General features: G+C 41.7%; 1 protein-coding gene across 5 annotated transcripts in view; it reads left to right on the forward strand.

Moving 5' to 3' along the window:
- Positions 1-23679, forward strand: part of MAX (MYC associated factor X) — a 25708-nt gene continuing 2029 nt past the window's right edge. The window contains exons 1-6 of one of the 5 annotated variants that reach the window (XM_079127193.1): positions 1-265; positions 980-1006; positions 8871-8978; positions 22818-22941; positions 23180-23262; positions 23398-23482. In XM_079127193.1, coding sequence (XP_078983319.1) covers positions 230-265; positions 980-1006; positions 8871-8978; positions 22818-22941; positions 23180-23262; positions 23398-23482 — 463 coding nt within the window. In that variant the 5' untranslated portion in view covers positions 1-229. Of the gene's footprint in view, positions 266-979; positions 1007-8870; positions 8979-22817; positions 22942-23179; positions 23263-23397; positions 23499-23679 lie in introns of all 5 variants that reach the window. The other 4 variants (XR_013761845.1, XR_013761846.1, XM_079127191.1 and 1 more) reach the window with 4 other exon arrangements.

Raw genomic sequence — 23679 nt, forward strand, 5'->3', positions numbered from 1 at the left:
TGGCGGGGGGCAGATCGGGCGTGCGTGCCGCCGTTGATCCGGTGCTGCAGTGAGGAGGTGGTTCTCGCCCGTGTTGTGTGTGTGTGTGTGTGAGTGAGGGAGCGAGTGAGTGAGTGAGTGAGTGTGTGTGTGGGGGCACTCGGCTTGTTGTTGTCGGTGACTTCCCCCTCCCCTCCGCCCCTCCCCCTCCCCGCTGCCGCTGCAGTGGCCGCTCCCTGGGCCGTAGGAAATGAGCGATAACGATGACATCGAGGTGGAGAGCGACGTGAGTCCCGGGGCTTCTTCCTTCCCGTGCGGGTTGTCAGGCGGGGACAGCGGCCGGGGCTCTCCGCGGGGCGACGGCGGGAGGGGGCCGGGCTGCCGCCGCCTTCTTCCCCTTCCCCGGGGCTGGGACTGCCTGCGTCGCGCTCCCGGCTCGCTCCCCTCCGGGCTCCTGGCCGGAGCGGCCTCCTGGGGCTGGAGGTGGGGAGCAGACACGCGGCCTCCGGGACCCCCACCTCTTTCCGTGGAGAAGGGTTCTGCGGCCTCTCACCCCACCCCACCCCGCTCAGGATCCGGGGACAGGGATGCGGTGTGCTTGGGATCCCATTGTCCGGATCCTGGGAATGGGGACGGCACTCAGGACCTGCCCCTTGGGTCCGCGACCCCCTCCTCCCGTGACCTGCGGATTCTAGGGGTGAGGGAGGACGGTGAGGGGCGGGGAGTGCCCAGAAGCCCGAGCTGGGTCCGAGGGTGGAGACAGTCTTCGGACCCCTCTGGCCCTGGTCGGATCCCGGAAGGAGGGGCTGCGCTCGGGACCCTCCTACCCTGCTACCGGATCCCGCTGGGGGGTTGGGGTGGGGGGGAAGAGAGGGAGGGGGGGTGTCGGGCTGACTCCCCACCCGCCGCTTCCTCCGCCGCCGGCATTTTCTTTCTTATTATTGAATGCGAAGTGTAAAAATAACTTCTATATTTTCTATTTTTTTCTCTCTTATTCCAGGAAGAGCAACCGAGGTTTCAATCTGCGGTACGTCTTCTACTCTCCATTTCGTTTTCATTTCCGTTCAATTTTAGTCCTTTTTGGGGTCAGAGAGAAAAAGAGGTGGTTCTGTTACTTTTAATATTGTAGTAAACTCTCCTGTTAGCTGCTGAGTTGAGGTGGGGCCTTCTGGGGTTGGGGAGAGGGGTTTGCAGATCCCATGATTCTAGATTCTCAGGTGGTAAATTCTAGTGAGTTGACTGAGTGAGAGGAGCTGTGTGCAGTTCATTAATTGTTCTGTAGTTTTCAGGTGAGAGATCCAACTACCACTGTATAATCGAGAAATGAAAAATAAAGCATTCTGAAAGAGAATGGTAGTATTGTTTCAGGGGCAAGATGTCCAGAAGATTCATTTAAGAACAAGTAGGTTTTAAATCCTGTTTGCATAGTTGTGTGAAGCTGAAGCCACATGCAGTAATCTGCTGTAACCAGAAGTCATGTGACTGACTGCTCCAGACCCCTGGAATCTAGCACAGCATAGTATTCTTATGCAAAAATTGTAAATGTAGAGGAGCCAAAGGTCGAATCATGAAAGTGTCATGTACAGACAGCAGCTTGTGGTCTGACTCAATATTTGAGTTGAAGGAGAGATATAAAGAAAACAATAAAATGTTGAAATGTGGCATTGCAGAGACAGCTTTGCAGAAATGTGATATATAAGATCATATCGTGTTAAAATAATGTCTTAGGGTTTTGATATATGTTCTCAGTGGATGGTTTTGTGGATTTGTACAGACACTAATGTCTTTGGAGCCTGAGACAGTAATGTGGGTATAGATAGGAAAAACAGATCTAGTAAATCAGAGAAACAGGTACATCATAGTGTCTAATATTTGACAGTTGGGACCAGTAAGAGTGGACGGGTTGGGATCAAGAATTCATCTGCCTGTGGGGACCAGACAATGAGATTGTCAAGAAGTAGATGGAAGGAGTGAGGACTGGAGTGCCATTTCTAAACAGGCAGCCACTACTCCAGTGGGTTGGAGTGAGGGCTCAGTGTTGCCAAGATCTTTCTATTCTATTTTTAAAAGAAAAATTAGAAATCATGTTATTTTTCAGATTTTTTTTTTTTTTTTTTTTTTTTAAACCATGCTGTGGATTGAACCCAGAGCCCTGCACATGCTAGGCAAGCACTGTCCCATGGAGTTATAGTCCCAGTTCCCATTTTTCTGATGTTTGAAAATGGTGTATAGAACGACTCTTTGGGGGTTTGCAGGATGCCACTTTGATAATCTCTGGTGGAAGAATTGACTATCTCAAGGTAAAGGCAAGTTCTCTGAGTTGTACCTACTCTTAGAGCAACCAAAAAGATTGTGCAGGTTGTCAAGAAGATAAGTATGAAGACAAATTTTATTTATTTCAAGCTGATATTTCCATAAAAATTGGTGATGCAGTTGTGAGAGTCTTAAGGATTAGCCCTGGATAATTGTTAATTAAAAATAATTTGTTTTATTTCTTGTTGAAATATTGTCAAATACGTATATTTATAAATATATTTGAATATTGAATTGCCTTTTTTTTTCCCCCCAGTTACTGTTATTTTATCCTTAATAATGTGTACTTGGAGTTTTGTGTTTGGGACTCATTCGGTTTAATTTTTTTTTTTTTTTCCTTCAAATCTTCAGTTGTAAAACCTGCCACAGGGTTTGATCAGGGTTGGAGGGTAAGGATTGGTAAGAATTCCTTTGCAGAATCATCCGTTAAATTGGGATTACATTGGCTTTCAAATGAGAAAAAAGTTTTCTTCTTTGTGAAATTTTGGCTCACAGTTCTTGAAAGCTTTCTGCTTTTCAAATATTCTTCCACATGAGTATTGATGTAAATTCGTTTACTGAATTATTAAAAACTTTCCACTCTCCTAGAATGCTAATTTCCTTGTTTTGTCTAGATGTTTTTGGTTTGCTCTTTTTTTTTTTTTAAATGGTGGGTGCTGAGGATTAGAACCCAGGACCTTGTGCTTGTGAGGCAAGCACTCTTACCAAATGATCTATATCCCCAGCTCCCTTGGTTTGCTCTTAAGTGCCTAGGATTTTTTTTTTCCTTTGACTCTGGAGGTAGACAAGGGAAGTAGGTCTGCTTTTTTTTTTTTTTTTTTGGTGCTAGGGATTGAACCCAGTTGTCTCAAGATCCTTTGCTTTTAATTTGACACACCTACTTGTTGATTTGAGTATTGTCTGGCACAAGGTAATCACAATAGCATGGAGAGAAAAAGCAGATGAGTTATAGATCATTTTACAGTATACCAAACTGTGGTGAATGGGTAGGGTAAAAAAGTATTCCATTTTTCCCCCTCTGTGAATGTATCTGTTTACTCTCTAAGATTTAGCATAGATATATCATATAGACATATATATAGATATACATATATAAATAAATATATGTTTTGGGAGATAAGGGAGAAAACTTAAGTTTTTCCTTGGGAAAAAACATTAAGAAAAAGATGTGGGCTGTGAATGATCATTTAGGACAATAGATGATCTTTTAAAAAGTTATTTGGAAAATGTTTTATGGGCCTAATAGAAAAAGAGACATTTATGTTTTAAATTGTCACTACAATTTGTAGGCCTTACATGAAATATGCAGGATACTCAGCAAGAACAGAATTAGGAAGTGAGACTAACTGTAACAGAAAGTGAAACTGATTTGACGAATGTTTTTGTTGCTTCAGTATAAACTGAAAACAGCTTCTCCAGTTACCAGTAAGCTTTTGTTAAAGGAAGTAACCCAGAACAATATTACTAAATTCAGTACATCACAGAATCCCATTGATGTTATCTTATTTTAATTTTTTTTTTTTGAAGGGAAATGTTTGCATTTAAAGATAAATTTTTAGAACAGGTATGATTTATAAAAGAGGTTCCTTTTGCTTTGAGAAATTTCTTTGGGAAAGGGTGAAAGTATATAAGAAATGTAGCATTAGTCTGTTGATCAGGAAACCAAGGCCTTTTCCAATGTATTGTAACTGAACGTGTTGCATTTACAGTGTATCTGTTAGGGATTTAAAACTGATCTGTGCAGTTCCACTTCTTGACCTTTCTGGTGTGAAGTATTTTTAACGGCTCAGCGCTCTTTGCTTCTTGAGGAATTGTAGTATATTCAGAAGGGAATGAGTCTGGTCATTCCTCTGAGATTGGAATTCACTCAGGAAGCTAGTGTCTTCTCATAAGATAGATGTTCTTATGTTTGAGTCTTTTTTATTTTCTTCCCTGAGATGCCAATAATGGTGTAAGAGTTGACCGTGAATCCAATTTGGTTTTCAATTAAAATTGTCTCACCAAGGCATCCTTCCTCTTTAGTGGCTATAGTTTAGTGTTACCTTTGGATAATAGTGTTCCCAAGTTCTTTTAGGCACCAAAGATAGGAACAACTTTGAAAACAAATGTTTTCATTAAATGACAGAAATATATAATCAGGCAATAAATTTCAAGCAGGAGAGGTGTTGGGAAATTGAAATTAATGTCTTCATGTTAGGGACCTTAGTGAATTCATCTCATCCCAGATGCCCATTATTTCATGTTGCAATTTTCATGTTGATTAAAATAAATATTTTAAGTTGCTTTGAAATTCAGTTTTATTCTGTTTCTTATCAGAAGTAAAGAATAAATTTTTTTCTGTTGAGAATTTGGGACTTTTTTTTTTTTTTCAGCATCCTTAGTGTTTACTAAGAATAGCTTGATAACAATCATAGCAGTGCTATCTTCCCTCTAAAATGCACTGAAATTCACATATATGTATATATGTACACATACATACATATACATACTGAGGCTGAACCCAGGGATTTCACCAGTGAGCTACATCCTCAGTCTTTTTTAAATTTTGAGTTGCTGAGTCTCACTGAGTTGCTGAGGCAGGCCTTGGACTTGTGATCCTCCTTCCTTAGCCTCCCAAGAATCTCTGGGATTACAGGTGTGCACAACTCCTGTCTGCACCTTTAAATTCCTTAAATGCAGTTAATGTTTAGTGGGCAACATAGGTTCCCTATATTGCTGATAATTTTCTGTATTGGGGTCTATATTTTCTATATTGGAATCCTTATAAAAAGGATTAGGTGTAAGGTGGCTTGTAAGAAATAGTGTTCTGAGAACCTTGTGCATGCTTGGATAATAAACCATTTATGTTCCCATGTTATTTGCCTAGAATTTAAGGTTGGGACCAATGTTGTGCCTCTAATGAAGATGCATTTTCTGTGTAATAAGTTTAAATAATTTTAAGAGATTTCCTTAATTCTGAACAGAACTCCTTGGCTTTGATGACCTGCCAGTTTTAACAATTTATTGGCCGACAAAATAATGTCTGTATTTAACACTTGTTAGTAGCAGAGATGAACAAATTATAGGTGAAGATTTTATTCTGGCTACCAGTACAGAAAGTTTAGTGGAAATAAAAACTAAGAGGCTAAGTAAAACTTCAGCCGAGATGCCAAAGCTGGAAGCAATTTGGTACTGTAGTTACTGTTGAGCATCTGTGGGCCACTCTTTGGTATTGCCTAGCCCCTTAGTATTTCTTAGTCTGGGATGCCCTGAAGGAAAGGCTTTCTGGCAGAAACTATCAATCCAGTGTGCTTGAAAAGCCAGCAGCATCCTTTGCTCCTGGAGAATGTATTGTGGTGAAATTTGGAGGCCTGCTGAGTAGCCCAAGAAACCTTCTGTTGTCCACTCAAATTGCGCCTAATTAATTTGCAAGGGTGCTCTCAGTACGCAGTTTTCAGTGTCAGAATTGAAAACTGCCACATTGAAAACTGCGAGACATCTCTCTCAGGACAGGCAAGAGAGCTTGCTCATCTGAGTTGAGTCTTACTTGTTCAAGATACAATTGTTTGGTCCTTTAAAAAAAAGAAAAGAAAAATGCTTTTGAGTTTGTGGGAGAATCTCAGATGCTGTACACTGAGAGTCTTCACCCATTTTCTTTCTCAACTCTAAAATCTTGTTCCTTTGGGAAAGGGTTACCAGCCAGTAAAGGTGGTTAACAAGTCAGTGATAAACTTGCCAGTTGGCTCTCTGGGTGTGGGGTGGGATGGGGTAATCAGGCTGGATGGATTTGTGGTTTGGAAATACTTCCCGAAGAGAATTTTCAACCTTGTGTTAGATTTTCAGTTTTCCATGTGCTCTTTCAAGCCACTGGTGATATCTTGTAATTCAGAGTTGCCTGGAATTAGGCATGTTAGTTTTGCATGTTTTTAACTTGTTCTTGCAAATGAGGCTTTGAAGAGAAAAAAATATTATCTTTGCCATTGTCTCAAGAGCCCCCAAATTGATTCTGGTTAGGCCTAGCTGCTCAGGGATGGACACGACAGCAGGGATTGGTCTAAGGTTCCACTATTCTGTTAGTTAAATTGGACTTGGAACCACCACAGAAATTCCATCCCCTACTTTGAGAACAACAGTCCCCAGCCCAAGCTCTCTACCAGGCAGTGGACTGCTGCCTTTTCCTTGTTGAGCCAACTTCTCAAACTTGGCTGGCGCCCCAGATGAGAAGCCAAGATTTCTGCTAATGGGCCACAGCCAAGTTCACTTACAGTCCTCTAACCGAAAGACTTGTCCATTTGAGTCCTTTCAGGGCTCAGTGAATGGGAGGAGAGTAGTGCATTGTGGGGATGATTTCAGTGTTAGGTTTTTCCTCACTCCATGCCTCTAGTGCAGGATCAGTAAAACCAAGTCCAACATGATTCTAGCTGTTTGTGATTTACAGGGCTCTCCCAGAAAGAAAACAGATGATTAGAATTTTATTTGTATCAACAGGAGGGATTGTGGGTAATTCTGCTGTCACTGCTTCTGTGCACAGCTCTTAATCTGGGAGGAGGGCCAGGACTCAGGGTGATTTAGTAGCCCGAGTATCTTAGGCTGCTGCTGGAGACCAAAGCTGGGCGATTAATTTGCATGTAAATAGACCATCTTGGAGGAGTACATAGCAAACACAGGAGAGGCAGATGCATGCCAAATGTCAGCCCTTGTCCTTCTAAGCTCCTCAGGTAGATAGTCCCAGCCCAGTTTACCTTCGTGTAGATGACTAGTGGGAACAAAAAGTTGGACAAGGACTTAGTACTTAAATATGTTTAATTCCTTTAAAGTATTTCTTACTGCTGTTAGAAAGTATCTACAATTTTCTTGCTTCAAGGTTATATCATGATACAGAGTACCTGTCTCTGGACTGGGAGTGTGGTTCAATGGTAGAGCACTTGCCCAGCATGTGTAAGGCCCTGGGTTCAATACCCAGCACCAAAATTTTAAAAATTACCAGAGCACCCCTGATATTGAAGTCCTCTAGATTCAGGTCATATGGTGTTCTGAACTTGATTATCCTCTCAGTTCCCCATACTATTCCATACATCACTGTGGTCTAGGAAGTACTCACTTTATGGTGAATTCTGACTTAAGATGGGATAGCTTTAGAAGTGCTTCTGTCTTCGGTCTTCAAAGAGTGGCATGCTCTGAAGGATCATGACTGTGATGGGAACTACGTGTCCATTCGATAGAGCTATAGGCGAGGTGTATGCTTGAGGAAGTAATTAAGATGACCACAACTGCTCCTGGCCTCTCCTCCTCTGGGATGACTCAGACTTTTAGGATTAGATAATATGAGAATTAGAAATCCTTTATTCTCACAACTCTGGTCTTTACAGTAGATTTTTGTCTATACATTTTGTCTAGTAAAAAAATTCATTGGAGGCATTATTGTGCTAAGCCAAGTTACTTACTCTTGTTGGTTCCTTTTAAAAATTCTTGGCCCTCTGTACAAGTGGATTAAAAGCCACCTCATTTTCCCATATGTAGATTTACTCTCTAGGCTAGCTCCTTGCAACCCGGTATATTCAAGGTAAATCTCAGAGCATATTCTCCATAATTATCCAAGTGTAGGTGTGGTGCAGTTCTTGCTTTCGATTGTTAAGCACTTGTGTTCCATTTGGAAGGGATATCCTTTTAATGCTGACCTGTTGAAGCTCCCTTATATTGCTCCCCAGCACTGTTTTTACTGGAGGTACTTTTCTGTTCCGATTTGTTGGCAGTCTTTGCTGCCTTCTTTGTGATTCCAAGCAGGAGCAGGACAGGTTGAAGACTTTGATTTGAGTATTTAGAAAACTGTCTAAATAGCCTGACCTGCCACAAGTGCCTGAAGGAATTTATTCAGAGCATGTGGGTGTCGGAAGGCCTGCCTTGTCAGAACTACCTTTCTGGCTCAGCCTTGGCAAGGATAGCACCTTGGATGTGTTTTAAAAAACAGGGACTCTGAATGCAGTTAGCATCTTTATCAGTTCTGTTATTGTGATCTCAGATTTTATGCAGCTGGGTTTTCTGGAGGTTTTAATTTCTGTTGTATTTGATGGGAGGGTTAAACTAGTGCCTTTAGCAGACTGGAGACCAGAGCAGAGCCTCCGGTGGTGGGTTTCACGTAGAGAGCAGCACTGCACCAGTGACTCAACTCCTCCTGGGGCACCCCCTCCGCCGAACTCTCTTACAGTGGGGGTAATCAGATCTTAGGAAAGGGCCCACTGGAGATTTCCCTATTCACCTCCCGGCCACCAACTGGTAGCTGTTCTGTCACATAAGTAAGTTGGGGACACTGGTGTTGCAGGAGAGTCACGCTTTGTCCCCATGAATAACTTTGATTTTACTTATGCATGAGCTGGATGCATCGAGCTACTTTGGATGTTCCTGTCGCAAGCTTTCCTCACCCCTTTCTCCCCCTTTAGCAGAGCCTAATTCTGGAGACTCCTAACTTCCCACCTCGACAAATCTTCCCAGTCCACTCGCCAGGGACAGCGCTGACAGCATATACTTCCAGGCTGTACCCCACTCACCTTGTACTAAGCCGAAAGTGTTGTCTTAATGTGCTCTTTCTCCCATTCTTCTAGGCTGACAAAAGGGCTCATCATAATGCACTGGAACGAAAACGCAGGGACCACATCAAAGACAGCTTTCACAGTTTGCGGGACTCAGTCCCATCACTCCAAGGAGAGAAGGTGAGTTTATTGAAAAAGCCAGTGGGCCACCACTAACTTGTAACTTGTGGAACTTAATAGGACACTTCTATCCGGAAAGAAATACAGTAAGAGATATTCAGATGGCATGGTTTCTTTCCTTTTTTAAAAATTCTTTGGCCTATCATCACACATCTTACTTGCTCTTGTTTATCTTTAGTAGAAATATATCAGATATAATGGTGCCGTTTGTAAGACATCAGTATGAGTGGTTTTTCAAACTAGTATTGTATCTAATAAATTAACTCAAGAAATTATTATAACTATACATTCTAGTACAGCGCTTAACCTGTAGTTAGTTTGGGGACACACTAAAGGTTCCCAAGGTCATTGAATCCCCAGACCTCTGTGAGAATTTCTTTTATAAGGTTTTACATCAGTACTTAGTGTAAAGAACATTTCCAGGTGTGTCTGTGAACCAATCTGGGCACGAGTGACTTCACAGCCCTGATAACCCTTTTCCCCAAGGTGTGTAAAGAGTAATGTAGACTTTAGAACAAAAAACTTGAGTAGAGACATGTTCATAAGAAACAGAAGGAAAAAATAGTCATTCCCTTTCCTCCAGCCCCACTGATGGCCTCCAGAAACTAGCGTTTTTCCTGGAGGGGTGGACACCAGCTGTTTCTGCATTCAAAAAACAGAGTCTGAGTAAAAGCCTTATGGTTTAGGGTCACTCCTTGGAATTTGGAGGAAACATTTGTCTTCACAGTTAATTCCATTCTTGACACTAGTGTAGCTGGCTGGTCCCTGCAGCCCTTCAGTGGAACAAGTGGCAAATTGGGAAGAAACCTGTGGTTTTGCCTGGAGCAGGTATCTGTGATCCAGTGTTTAAAGAAACAGCTATTTTGGGCTGGAGATGGAGTAGTAGATAACCTTCTTAGCATGTGTAAGGTCCTGGTTTTGATCCCCAACCCACAAAAGAAAAGAAACATCTTTTGTTTAGAATAATCTTTGTTCTTGGGTATACTTTTGAGTGGCTCTTTTGATTAGCTCTGTGTTGGGGGTCCTGGGTTTGTTAACTAATATTAAATTGGGAATCATTATGATTTGATTATACTGTGGTAAGTCATGTGTTTTGTACTTTATCTAAGGTGTGGCTTTCCATGCAGCTGAAGCATGGGGTAGGTCTGACCTTTATGAAGAACACAAAGCAGGCCATGTGAATACCTAGTATTGCGAAACTAGAATTCGCCGTGGGTTAAACCTACTTAGTATGAACTTGATTTAATGGTCCCAAACAAAGGTACTTACCTGGAATAACAACATTCCTGGGTACAACACTGTCTAAGTACCACAGGAAATTTTTTGACCGGAGAGACTCACCCTTTTAGTTGAAGTACACGTGTGCAAAAGCTTATGTCTTATGTGTGTCTCAGCTGTTGATGTCAGTGTTTATTCCTTTACCATGTTGTCAATTAACATAGTTTCTGTGAGCTACATGGACAAGAACTGCCTTCTACATCTTATATGAATGAGTGGCGTGAAGTCAGTGCTTCCCAAGGGGTGGACTGTGATCACTCACATCAGAATCACTACCAAGTTAGCTTCCTGGAGGTAGGCCTGGAAACCTGCTTTTACAACAAGCAGTCAAATGATTCTCAGGCATCTTTAAGTTTAAAAACACTGTGAAAGAACCACAACTATACCTCCTCCTTACCCAGCCTATTTCACATTGCCAAAACATTCTTTCTTAAGTCCTTATAATCTCATTATCCTAAATCCTGCTGTTTCCTTCAAGAAAGTTGAAGGTTTAGCCAGGTGCAATGCTGCACACCTGTAATCCCAGCAACCTGGGAGGCTGAGGCAGGAGGATTACACATTTGATGTCAGCCTGGGTGACTTAGTGAGACCCTGACTGAAAAAGGGCCAAGGATGTAGCTCAGTGGTGCAGTGTCCCTAGGTTCAATCTCCAGTACTGGAGGCAGTGGGGAGTTGAAAGTCTGACTTAGGTAGCCTTAAAAACAGAGTAGTTTGTCGTTTGTTGTAGCCCTTTGACTTTTTCTCACTCCATTCAGCATTCATATAGATTCAACTCTTTTCCAGCCACTGTATACAGCAGTGGGTATACAGCAGTGAACAAAATAGAAGCAAGCTCTTATTCTTATTTCCTTCTGATAAGGAAATGATAGAAAATAAAGTAATAATAATTATTGTCAGATCAGTGCTATGAAGGAAAGTTAAACCAGGAAGGAAGTGTTGTGATTTTAATTCAGGCAGACAAAAAATACCTCACTGTCAGGGTGGCGTTTAAGTGAAGATTTGAAGGAAGTGAAGGAAAGAACTGCGTCCATCTGGTGATGAACCTTCCAGGCAGAGGGAGGGCCAGGCCAGTGTAGTAGCAACCCCGAAGCAGGAACCAGGGAATGTTCCTGGGCCAAGCGAGGAAACTTAAAAGAGACCAGAGTGGCTAAAGGATTGAGTGAAAGGATGATCACAGGAGATTCTCTTAGAAGCTCACACTTTTTATAAGCAGGAGAGGAACGGTCTAGGGGAACCAGATTTGTTAATCACCAAAGCCCCAATTTGAGAATTTGCTGGATGCCATTCTAACTTTGGAATCCTCCTGTCTTGTGTGCTCTTCACTTTGGTTGAACCCAGCCCCTTCCTGTATGAAAAGCATAACCTTCATTATTCCCTTGTCTGTGAGCAGTTTCACAGGTGTAGCGTGTCTAACAAAACTGTTTGGTCTCTCAGACTTCTCACTAAGTGTTGCAATTTAAAAAAAAAAAAAAAAAGGTATTTGAACCAAAGGAAATTGACTCATTTTTGATTTGGATTGCAGCAATTAAGGTTGTGACATTAATGTAAATAATCATGAAATGATTATTTCGTGTGTGTTATTTCATTATTTCATGTGTGAGGCCCTGACTTTGATCCTCAGTACTACATAAAAATAAATAAGTAAAATAAAGACCTACAACTACCTACACCTACAATTCCCCCCACACACAATTTTTTTTTTTTTTTTTTTTTTTTTAATTACAAAAAAGAGGGGCTGGGGTTGTGGCTCAGTGGTATAGCACTTGCCTGGCATGTGTGAGGCCCTGGGTTTGATACTCAGCACCACATATAAATAAATAAAATAGATCCATTGACAAAAATATATATATTTTTTAAAATGACACTTTAAAAAAAAAATGTTTACCTTTTGCTTAAGTGAAAAATCAGTGAGACTGGGGGTGCAGCTCAGTTGGTAAAGCACTTACCTAGCATGTACAAGACCTGGGTTTAATTCCCACAACTCTTGGGTGGGGGAATCAGTACTGTCATCTGTATTGCAATGTAAAATTAAATCCATACAACAGTTCTGTGAGTTATTGTACCATCATTGGACAATCGCTACTGCCACTGCTCCTGCCAGTGTTACTATCAGGTGAAGAAACAGCCCAAGATCACCATCCCAGTCTATATAGTTGGACAAAGACTAGAACGTGGTACTGTCTAATTTCATTTTCTGCCACACTGTAGGGTTACAATTAAAGGATATTTTTAAAGAATCTTGCCTAAATACTTGTATCTTGTCATTATTTTGGGAGCTTCCTCCAGCTGGAGACAATCTTGGTGGTATGTCATGCCAGGGCTGCTACAAATATATTCCTCTGAGGTGGCATACGTAGGTAACACTGAAATGCAGGTTTGAGGGTCATAGCAAGTCTAAATTCTTTCCAGGTCTACATTACTACACTCAGACCCCCCTGCAAAATAGACCCATTACAGTTGGCAATTTATTTGGGTTTTGTCATCAATTCCAGGGTTAATAATTGAACCCTTGAGCTCTTGTTTTGAGTCATTTGTGTCTCATGGAGCCCATGTAAAGATGGGATAGAATTAGACCATCAGCCAGTCAGGCTGTGAGGGTAAGATCAACTGTGGCACCATCTTCTAAATAGGGAGATGGTACTTTGCAGAAATTATTCTTTGTTTTAGGGTCTTAGTTGGGTACTAGGGAATGTTACTTACTGACACTGAGCTCACTGCGTTTGTGTGGGGGCTAGATCTGGTGGACATCCTGTCAGGTTGCCTTTATATTGGGGCTAATTCTGTTCTCTACCCCATAAGTTAGCCCTAGTACTTGAGCCAGAATGAGTCAGTCCTGACTCCTTAGCATGGTGGACATCAGCCACAAAGGGTTATTTTCACCATTGCTATTTGTAGCGCTATAGCAGTTTATAGTAGTTTCTCATCTTGTAAATCTCTTCCTAAATGCCTGTGTGTTGCTCTCTCAGGCAGTTTTGCTCTGCATGTCTCCCTTCTGGAGCTATGTGGAAAAGAGAATATAACCTCAAGTGAAAATAAAAACTGATTTCTTCTAGTCAGCATTCAGTTTGGAATTTTGGGGAGACTGAAGACATCACTCGTTAGCTCCCGTCACAGTTTGTGGCACATGGTAGGTTCTTAATCCATAGTTATGGAGAGAACTGGAGAAAACAGCAGCTTGCTTAACCTGTTAAAGTAGCAACAGCCAGCTCTTTGTGCTCACCTGTGTGATTGAAACCACGAGTGCTATAGAGGTTAAAGGCCTAAAGATGGTGTCTGCTTTTGAAGGTCTTGCAAATAGGAAGTTTAAAAGATGGAGTGAATCTGTTTCATTCCTTTAAAGGTTTGCTTCCTTCACAGGTACATGTTAAAACCAAATAGTCCTTGTGACAAGAATGTGATGATTTTTTGGGGAAGGAGCAGGGGTACTGAGACTTGAACCCAGGACTTTGTGCATGCTAGGCAAGCACTGAGCTACATCTCTTGCCCTTTTTATTTTTCTTGTGAGAATAGGGTCTTGCTAAATTGCCCAGGCTGGCTTTGAACTTTGTGATCCTCCTACCTTAGCCTGATTAGCTGGGATTATAGACAGATTTGCCCATGCCTGGTTTAAATTCTTAAGGCCAAAGACTTTCTTTCACTTAACCCAGTGCAGGATTTTTTTGTTTTGTTTTGTTTGTTGTTTTGCAGTCCTGGTGATTGTAATCTAGAGCCTCTCACGTGCTAAGCAAGCATATCACCTCTGAGCTATCCCCAGATCTTTTTTTATTATATTTTGAGGTAGGGTCTTACCAAGTTGCTGAGACTGGTCTTAAGCTTGAGATCCTCCTGCCTCAGCCTCCTGAGTAGCTGGGATTACAAGTGTGTACCCCACAGCCAGCCTGGTGTAGTTTTATATAGATTTGTGTGATTATTTGATGACTGTCAACCCACACTGCATCATAGTAAATACATTAAGGCAGGGAATGTGCCTCCTTTTATTCATTTTCTTCCCTTAATGCCTGGCATAGAACAGGGAACTCACAGTGAGTTTTATTAAATAAACTGAGGGGAGGAATCTCACTATTCTGGGAGATGACTCCTTCTGGTGGATGCCTTTAAGGCAGGCAGTTCATTCAACAACACTGTGTCTACATCATATCTGGGCTGGCAGAATGAATGTCTTTTAAATATAAACCGTAGCCCTATCCATTTCACATATTATTCATTAAGGTTATTTTCTGACCAGACTCCAACTTAGCATCTTCTTAAATTTTCTACATCATGAATTGTGCCCATAGTTGCCCAGTCTTCATTAAGTTCCAGGTTCAACGATTGTATTTATTTAATTCTTTTTTTTTTTTTTTTTTTTTTTTTTAGATTTTACTATTTTATTTGTGAAAAAAACTACAAGCAAAATTCATAAATAGACATTTCTATTTAAAGCAGGAAAATGATAAAGTGGCTTCTAATAACATAGTCGTGCACATGCCAGTAACAGGAATATATTAACATCTTTTATTTGCTAGACAAAGAGCAGTGTCCAATATAAATTTCCCCAAAACATTTAAGACCTGTGAATTTCTGACCAGTTCACAAAACCACCAACTGACACTTTAGCATGAAGAGAAAACAAACCTAACAGACGGTCAGCTCTAGAGACTTTACAGAGCAGAAACTCCCAAAAGCGTTATACAAGCTGTCTTTCTGGGCAAATGGAAAATAGAGCTCATATAATACATTAACAAAAATTCACAAGGTAAGATTATGTTTTGACATACTTAACAAGCATTCTCTATTTGTCTCCAACAAACAAAGCTAAGGAAATAATGTAACCATCTTTACACAGTAAATTAAGGTTACACGTCATACTTATTTAATTCTTTATAAATTGAATTTGTGTCTTGCTAAAGACCTCCGCGGGCTTTTCATTGCCTGCTCAGGCAAGGACAGCATTCTGTGTTCTCTGAGGCGCCCAACTTTGCCTTTCTCCTTTTTCTCCTTCCTTACATTAACTCTCCAGTTACTGTGGACAGAGGACCACCTCCTCTGTTTGCCCAGGAATGTCATCTCTGCTTCTCTGAGATCTTTCCTCACTGTCCAGCTCCAGCTTGGTGGCCCAGATGATGTCTGGGTCTCATGTTGAAGAGACTTACTCAGAGACCTCCCTGTCCAGGCACTTTGTCCTCTCTTTGTGCCTCTTCTGCCAGCTTCTACCTCCCTGCACTTAGAACCATGGTGCCTTTAACTCTAGTGGCCCTTTGTGGGCCTTCTTGTGTCTTCCTTATTTCTGTGGTTATCTTATCACCTAACTGAATGTGATGCTGTAGAGAGCACAAACCTCTTTCATCACTCCAGGAATCTCTGCAGAGCAGAGTGTACAAAAGTCTCACTTCCCTGAGGAGGACTAGAGAACAAGGAGATACTACCTGACTTTTTTTGCCTTTGACATTAGGAAGGATGGGGATTGATGACTAGGCCTTCCTTTTAGCATTTCTTTTCCTTTTTTTCTCCCTGTAACATAATAGAAAAACTTTAGAAAAATAGGAAGAAGAAAAAATTTGTTTGTCTAACACAACTCCAACCTTCTCTTTGATCTGTGATCCTATGACAAGCACTATCTGGTAGAAATTTAATGTGAGCCACAAATACATTTTAAATAGTTTAATTTAAAGTCAGTTAAACTTTTTTTTTTTTTTTTTTTTTTAATATTTTTAGTTGTAGATGGACACAATACCTTTATTTTATTTATGTGGTCCTGAGAATTGAACCCACTGCCTCACATATGCTAGGCAACTACTCTACCACTGAGCTACAACCCCAGTCCCTAAAGTCAGTTAAACTTTTTAAAAGACATGCTAAAAGAGTAATAAGTGAAACTAATTTTAATATATTTTATTTAACCTAATATTTAAAAGTAAGTGCAACTTTAACATGTAGTCACTATATTAAAAGTTATTAATGAGGTCTTTTATCTATTTTGTTGCACTAAGGTTTTTTTTTGTTTGTTTGTTTTGTTTTTGCTGTACTGAGAATTGAACCCAGGGCCTGATGCATGCTAGGCAAGTGCTCTACCACTAATCTATGTTCCCAAACCCATATAAATTTTTATTTTGGGACAGGGTCTCACTAAGTTGTCTAGACTGGCCTCAAGCCTGGAATTTGTGATGCTCCTGCTTCAGCCTCCCGAGGAACTGGGATTACATGTGTATGCCACCACACTGTTTTAAAAATCTTATGTGTATTATGTATTTCTGGCACATCTCAATTCAGAATAGTCACATTTCAAATGTTTAGCCATGTAGCTAGTATGTATCATTGGATAGTACAATTCTAAGATTCTTTCCACTTCATTATGAAATCGGGCACCACCTTAAAGTGGATATCAAAGAAACTTGCTTCTTCCCCCCAAAAGCTAATTAATATTAAGTCCATGAAATTACAAATGGGGTCTAAAAAGCAAGGAAACGTGATATTATTTCCTATATTCCTTTCTGATCACTTCATGTGCACACTTTCCATGGATTAAATTGTTATAAAACTCATTATTGCTTTTACATAATAACATGTTTTTTTCCCAGATGATGATGTAGCATTCATATTTAGTCATTCATATAATCCAGTTTTTAAATTTTATAAATACTGTGGTGATGAGAACATTCTGGTGAATGGCCGTTTTCACAGACTAGAGTCCCAGCAGTTGGCTTCCTGCATCATGGGTATGAGCATCTGGTTTTTGCTGTGTATTGGCAAGATGGTTTCAGGAAGGGTGTTTTCATGTCTTCTTTCCTTCTTTCATTTCTTATTTTTTCAAACAAATTCTAAAGACAGTCCTTTGGTAGTATTTTGAGACTCCCAATTTCACTATCATTGGAATTTATTTTTTTGAGGATGACTAATGTAGTAGACGAATGATAGTAATTAACTTTTGTGTTTTGTGTATTACCTGTGGGAGTAAACACTTTTCCACACATTTATTTACTCTGTTTCCTTTTTTGGGAACTGTGCTTCACAGCCAAAGTTTGATGGGGCAGTGCCACACCTTGGTTTCAAGCCATCAAAAGCACGAGAAAAAAGAATGTTTTGTGTTGATTTTTAAACAAATATCTGACTCCTGGCTTTAATTAAGCCCCTTGCAGGGCATGATAGCACTGCCTTTTCCTAATGATCAACAAATAGTCCTACAGCTGGTCCAGCAGAGGGCCTGGAAGCAGGATGCCTTTAAGAAACCTCACAGCCAGATTGGAGTTCAGAGCTGGCCTCAGCAATTTAACGAGGCTCTAAGCAACTCAGACCCTATTTCTAAATAAAATACAAAAAAGACTGAGGATGTGACTGAGAGATTAAGTGCCCTTGGATTCATTCCCTAATGCCCACCCAAAAAAAAATGTCACAGCCTTCCAACCTGCCTTGTTGGCATGCATGGGGTTCCATTTTTGAATTAACTAGTTTATTGGAGACCCAGATATTATGAAGATTTGTTAATTTTTATTTTCAAAAGATAAAAAAATGAAAAGATTTTTATTTCCAAAGGTGGCTTATTCAAATGGAAATGTATACTAGCTCTTCCTGGCCCTTAATGCATGTAAAATCCTGTGTAGTTTTCAGAAAATGAGTGGCTTTATTTTCCCTAAAATACCTAGTGCAAAATAAAATAGTCAGTTGGTACATCAGGCAGTTGTTCTTTTTATTCCTCCCGATGTGGCAGTTTTTCTTGGAAGAAGACGGCAGCTGAAGCATCATCCCAGCATGATGTTTTTGACATGAAAGGGGAAAGGTGATAAATAGAACTAACATTTTTTTTTTCTTTCAGGTCAGCAGTGGGACCTTGGGAGGGCAGTCCTGTTCCTAATGTTAATGATCTAGTACTACTGCTCTCTGCCTCATCTCTCCCTATCTGCTTTCTAGAACAACTTGGCTTTTTACACAATCCAGGTTACTGTAATAAGATTCACAGCACCAGAAATGTGTGAAACTTCTGAGAACTGCTACCTTAAATAGGTCCTAATAACCTTGGACCTGATCCTAAGCATCAGTGATAATGGCTTCAAGAATCATTTAGGGTCTTAAAAGGTTCTAATTAGAATCAAACTCTTTGGGGTCCCAGCCTTTTGTGAAATATGTAAGTTGATTCTTGCCATGATTTGAGGAATGCGTGGATTCTGTTGGAAGCAGAGTTCTGTGAAAGTGGTACCTATGGAGGGTAGGCTGACCTCCTCTTTGAGCACTTGCTGCCCAGCAAGCGACTGCAGCAAGAGCATAGAAGGGACAGAGATCTGTGGGGCCTCACTGCCACACCTGGGTCTTCTCCGGAATCCATTTTGTTTTTACCTTCAGGACTGCCGAGAGGCAGTTGAATCCAGCAGCACTGCAGGGAGCTGACATTTCCTCCCCTGGGCCAACTTCACTCAGTCCTCTCAGGCTATCTTGCGTCTTGGACTTTTCCTCTGTTTGTTTCTTCTCTGTTAGGAGCCTGTTTGGTTCTCACTATCTTTAAAAGGAAAAGGAAAGAAAAACAGTCTTCCTTCAGTGCTGCTATTTTTATAAGCTGCTGTTTTTCACTTCTTTTTTTTTTTCTGCCAAGTTCTAAAGACTAGCTTCACCATCACTTCACTTCCAGCTCACTCCCGCACCTGTGTGGCCAGTTTATTATTGGGCTTCAACTCTCTCCTGCTAGGAAACCACCTTCTCCAGGGTTTTCATAGATATCCTTGCAGCAATCAGTGACTCTTTCAAGATCCTTTTCCTCCTCATTCTCCCCTCTGTGACAACACTATTCCTGCAATTCTGTTGTTTTTAAAGTGGATCTACAGCTGCCTGTTTTTTCAAATGTGGGTGTCCCAGAGGCCTGGGTTCAAATTCTGATTCTACATCCTACTAATTATACACATATATAAAACATTGGTTAAGTTATAATTCTGTGCCTCAGTTTCCCTTTTTATAAAGTAAAGGAACTAACAAACAAAAGGATGCCTGGCACTTAGTAAGGGCTTGATAAGTGTTATGTGCTGCCATTATCATCATTGTCTTCATCATTACTTCTGTTGCTCTATGCATGCATAGATTTGGAACAAGATCTGGCATCTTTTTGTGTGTCTACCTATTCTCATTAGCCATGGTCTGTCCTGTCCCATGGCTATGTCTAAGCTGTTCAGGAGAGTCGTGTCTGCTCAAAAAGGTAGAATTGGAAATTAGCGCCCTCTCATTGCAAAAACTAGAAGGGCACGAAAATCATTCATGTCCTTACTAAATACTCAAAGGCATCATGTTGACATTCCAGGTCCTATCTGGTCAGCATACTCACGTGAATGTTGTCAGTTGACTCAGCTGACTGAGAGGCTTTTCAGGAAACAGAAACTAAAAACCCAGGGCTATTCCATAGTCCATGCCATAAATCCCAGGGTTTCTTGCTGGCTTCATGTTTATGTACATATTATAAACTCATAAAGGCAAGGAAAGGCCTGCTCACACCTTGGTTTTACGGCTGGTCACTTGATTTTGTGTGGTTTGGAAAGATGGGAGGGGAGGGGGTTTTAGATGAATCTAGCATTTTCTAACTTCAGCCTTCCCCTGGACTATACGCAAATTTGGAGACATTTTATATTTGTGCTTTTTAAATTTTTTGTTGAATTTCAATTCTTATTGAGTAAAAGATTAATTCTGAGCCATCTTTTAAAGGGGTTAAGAGCACCCTGAGAAAGACCCAGAGGACTTTTGTTTTCAGAGCAGAGTACTCTGTTTTGAGCACTTAGGAATTTTAATCTTCTTCCCAAAACTATCCTGAGGTGGAAACTGCCATCACTCATGGATATTTTTCTTATTCTGGCTTGTTAAGCTGTGCTCACCGTTCACTTTTTACTTTGTAGTACTAATTTCATGGTTTCATGTAGAAATATCTGAGGGAGAACCTGGGAACACACAGGCTGCTACTCAGTAGAAGTCATCACTTCTTATATTTGCCAATGTTCTCTGGTTTCAAAAATTTTGCTTTTCTGCCCTTGTCCCAGATACACACAGGTGTTAAAAAAGAGGTAATGTTGCCTTCTGGGAACTGTTAGTTGAAAAAAGAGTTTTAAATTAGGCAAATTTAACCAGGCATGATGGTATAATCCTGTGATCCTAACTTTTTGGGAAGTTGAGGCAGGAGGATCAGAAGTTTGAGACTAGCTTTAGGAATTTAGCAAGACCCTGTCTTGAAGTAAAAAAAAAGAAATAGAGAAGGGCTGGGAATGTGACTCAGTGATAGAGTGCCTGGGTTCGTTCAATCCTAGTGCTGAAAAAAAAATTTTTAATTTTTCATTTTAAGAAGTGTGTTGCAGGGCTGGGGAGATAGCTCAGTTGGTAGAGTGCTTGCCTCGCAAGCACAAGGCCCTGAGTTCTAATCCCCAGCACCGCAAAAAAAAAAAAAAAAAAAAAAGAAGTGTGTTGCTAAGTTGTTTAGCACCTCAGCCTTTCAAGCCATTGGGATTACAGGCACGCACCACCACAGCCCCCAACCCCTTGAAAAAAAAATTTTAAAGAGAGCTTGGGATGTAGACATACATAGCGATTACATTAGGGATGGAGAAGGTAGAGTTTGCAGGGCTAGGTGGGGTCTTGTAGGATTTCTTGTTGAATAAGAAATAGCCATGGAAAAGAAAGTGTTTGCAGGTACAGAGCTCAGTAATGACAGTGTAGAGCTCGCTTCTGCCTCTTGAATCCCCAGACTCTCATTCCCTATTAATCAGTTTTAATTCCCTCTCTAGTATCCAAGAGGCAGGGTATTTTAATTAGTGCCTCCTAATTATGTACCTTTTTCCCCCTCTATTTTATCACCAAATAATTAGACCCTGTATGACCCCTGATATGATGCAGGAAACAGCATCTGAAGTGTATGTTGTTAGGTCTTCTCATTCTTCCTAGGTAAGCTAACCATTCAGCTAAGGAGACAGATCTAGCTTCTCCCTCACCTGCTGCCCTTGACTATGCTGCTCTCCTTGCTTAGCACCCTTTTCCCACAAACCCCGAGTTGGTCTAACGAAGTGTTCACTGTCTCACATGGAAATGTATGCGAGAGAGAGAAATGTAGAACCAAGACCAGAGCCTGGCACACAGTAGGGAATCACCCCAGCCAGAAGCCACCTTTCCTGTGGCCTGAAAAATTTGTACTTGTCAGGTTACACTTGTCGTCACTGCATGTGATTTGTCTGCTTGTAGATAATACCTCCTCAGCTAGAGAGTAAGTAAGCTTCTCGGCAAAGAAGCCATGACTAATACATTGTGTTTCCCCACAATGTCTGCCTAGAACCTTGCACATGATTTGCATCAGATAAAAGTGATTGATTGAATCCGAATGATTTCCTCTTGAGGAAATTGCCTTAAGGGTACTGTAAGAGGAAAGCCTTGAAATTCTGGTACTTCCAAGGACTGGCAAATAAACTGAAGCCTTGCATACCACTCTGATACCCAGCTCACCCTGACGTCTATAATTTGAGTTTGTTGGGATTCAACACAAGTAAATTTAGTTTGTTAGCCTGAGTGTGGATGTTTTCTTTGCTTTTCCCCCCAGTTGTGTTCTGGTTGTTTAGGACCACTGGGCTATAATACAGACTTAAGAACTACCCTCCTATCAATAAGAAGCTTTCCTGCTGCTCAGGAATCTCTATGTTGTGAACGCTATATCTCAGCTCCTAGTCAACCCTGCCTTGGGCTTCTCTTGGCTTTGTTCCATTCTGCCAATTTGGCTACTGGCTGCCTGGTCATAAATAACTGGCCATGTTTGCGGCCCAGAGGAAATCTCCCAGGGACAGTGACCTGACATCCATTTTATTGGTTAATTAGCATGTTCCTCTGACAGGACAGTGCCACCTGTGGCTATTGTAGAGATGTGGTTGCTTCCTGAAGGGGCCCAATCTCATGCCCTTCCTGTGTTGACATCAAGCACTGACAGTCTTCATGCAAGTCTCTTCAGCTGGAAAGACTCAAACAGTGACACAACAGCGGCGTTCAGTTAGAATTAGTTAACAGTGGTTTGGGGATTTGACTGAGGTCTAAGACCTTGGTGCAAACCATTGTACCTACTCTTACCCCTAGCCAGCTCCAGCCAAGACCTTGCTCTTGTCATTCTGGACCACTGCCTGTTGCCAGGCCTTAGCAGAGTATGAGTGACTCAACCTCTCATTTAAGTAGGATTTTGATGTTTTCAGACATCAAAACATCAAGCTGAAACTAAGCTGAAACTTTAATGCACCCTAAAGAACCAGAGGGGTTGGGAGGAGTGAGGGTTCAGGAGTCAGATGGCCCGGCCCTGAGGCCAGGCTCCACCGCTGCCTAGCTGGTGGTTTTGAATAAGCCAGTGTACTCCTCTGAGCCTTGGGTTCCTGGCAGAGCTCCTTCTGAGACTGTGCTTGTGAGGTAAGCTCTGTGAGGCACTGGGCACTTTGGCACAAAGAAGGCCTTAAGTATCCATCACAGTTTCCTCGGCCTTTTCCCACCTTGCCCTCCTGTTCCCAGTCTCTCATGCTGTGCCATGGAAGGTCATGGTTCCCTTACTACCCAGACTCGGTCTTTATTTTGTCCCCTGTGCTTTTTCTCATATTGCAACAGGCATCCCGGGCCCAAATCCTAGACAAAGCCACAGAGTATATCCAGTATATGCGAAGGAAAAACCACACGCACCAGCAAGATATCGATGACCTCAAGCGGCAGAATGCTCTTCTGGAGCAGCAAGGTGAGCGGCCGAGCTTGTGGGGCATCTGGCCCTGCTGTGCTCCGGCCAGGTCGGGGCTTTCACACCTGGGCCTGCAGAGTCAGCCAGTCCCAGAGCGTGCCTCAGAAGCAGTCTCGGCTTTGTAGTTGAGTGTTAGAGGAAGACCTGAGCTGCCAGTGAGGAGACAGTGGAGGCTAGGGAGTTGGACATTGGAGGCTGTATCTTTTCTGGCCTGATCTCTCCCTTTCTCGGGACTCAGGTGCTCTGCCTGCAGTAGGGATCACACCTGGCATTAGGTGTCTGATAAGAGCTTTGAGGTCCTTGGAGTGGAATGTGCTATATGTAAGTACCAGAGACTCCAGGTGTTCAGGGACAGTGAGCCCTCCCCATTGTCAATGGTAGTCCAATCAGGGCAGCCTACGGGCCAGGCCCCTGCTATTCTCAAATGCTCACACCCGCCTTTTCCTACAACCACAGGGGAAAGCCAGAGCTGATCAAGTTCTTTGTTCCTGGGGAATTCACTTCTCTTCCTCCCTCATGGAAGATGCAAGTAAAAGGAAATGCAAGTAACCACCTGGGTTAGAACACCTCAAATAAAATAAATAAAACGAATGGGTTTTATTCAAGCTGAGCTGAACCAAGGGATGGGCCGTGGGTGGCGTCAGAGGGTTGGTTAAGGGGCCGAGCAACCTGCATGTAGGGGCTATCTGTCAAAAGGCCCAGGTATTTTGTGTGTATCGGTGACTTGCTTCCAAGTGT

The sequence above is a fragment of the Sciurus vulgaris genome (assembly GCF_902686455.1).
Source record: "Sciurus vulgaris genome assembly, chromosome: 2".
NCBI lineage: Eukaryota > Metazoa > Chordata > Mammalia > Rodentia > Sciuridae > Sciurus > Sciurus vulgaris.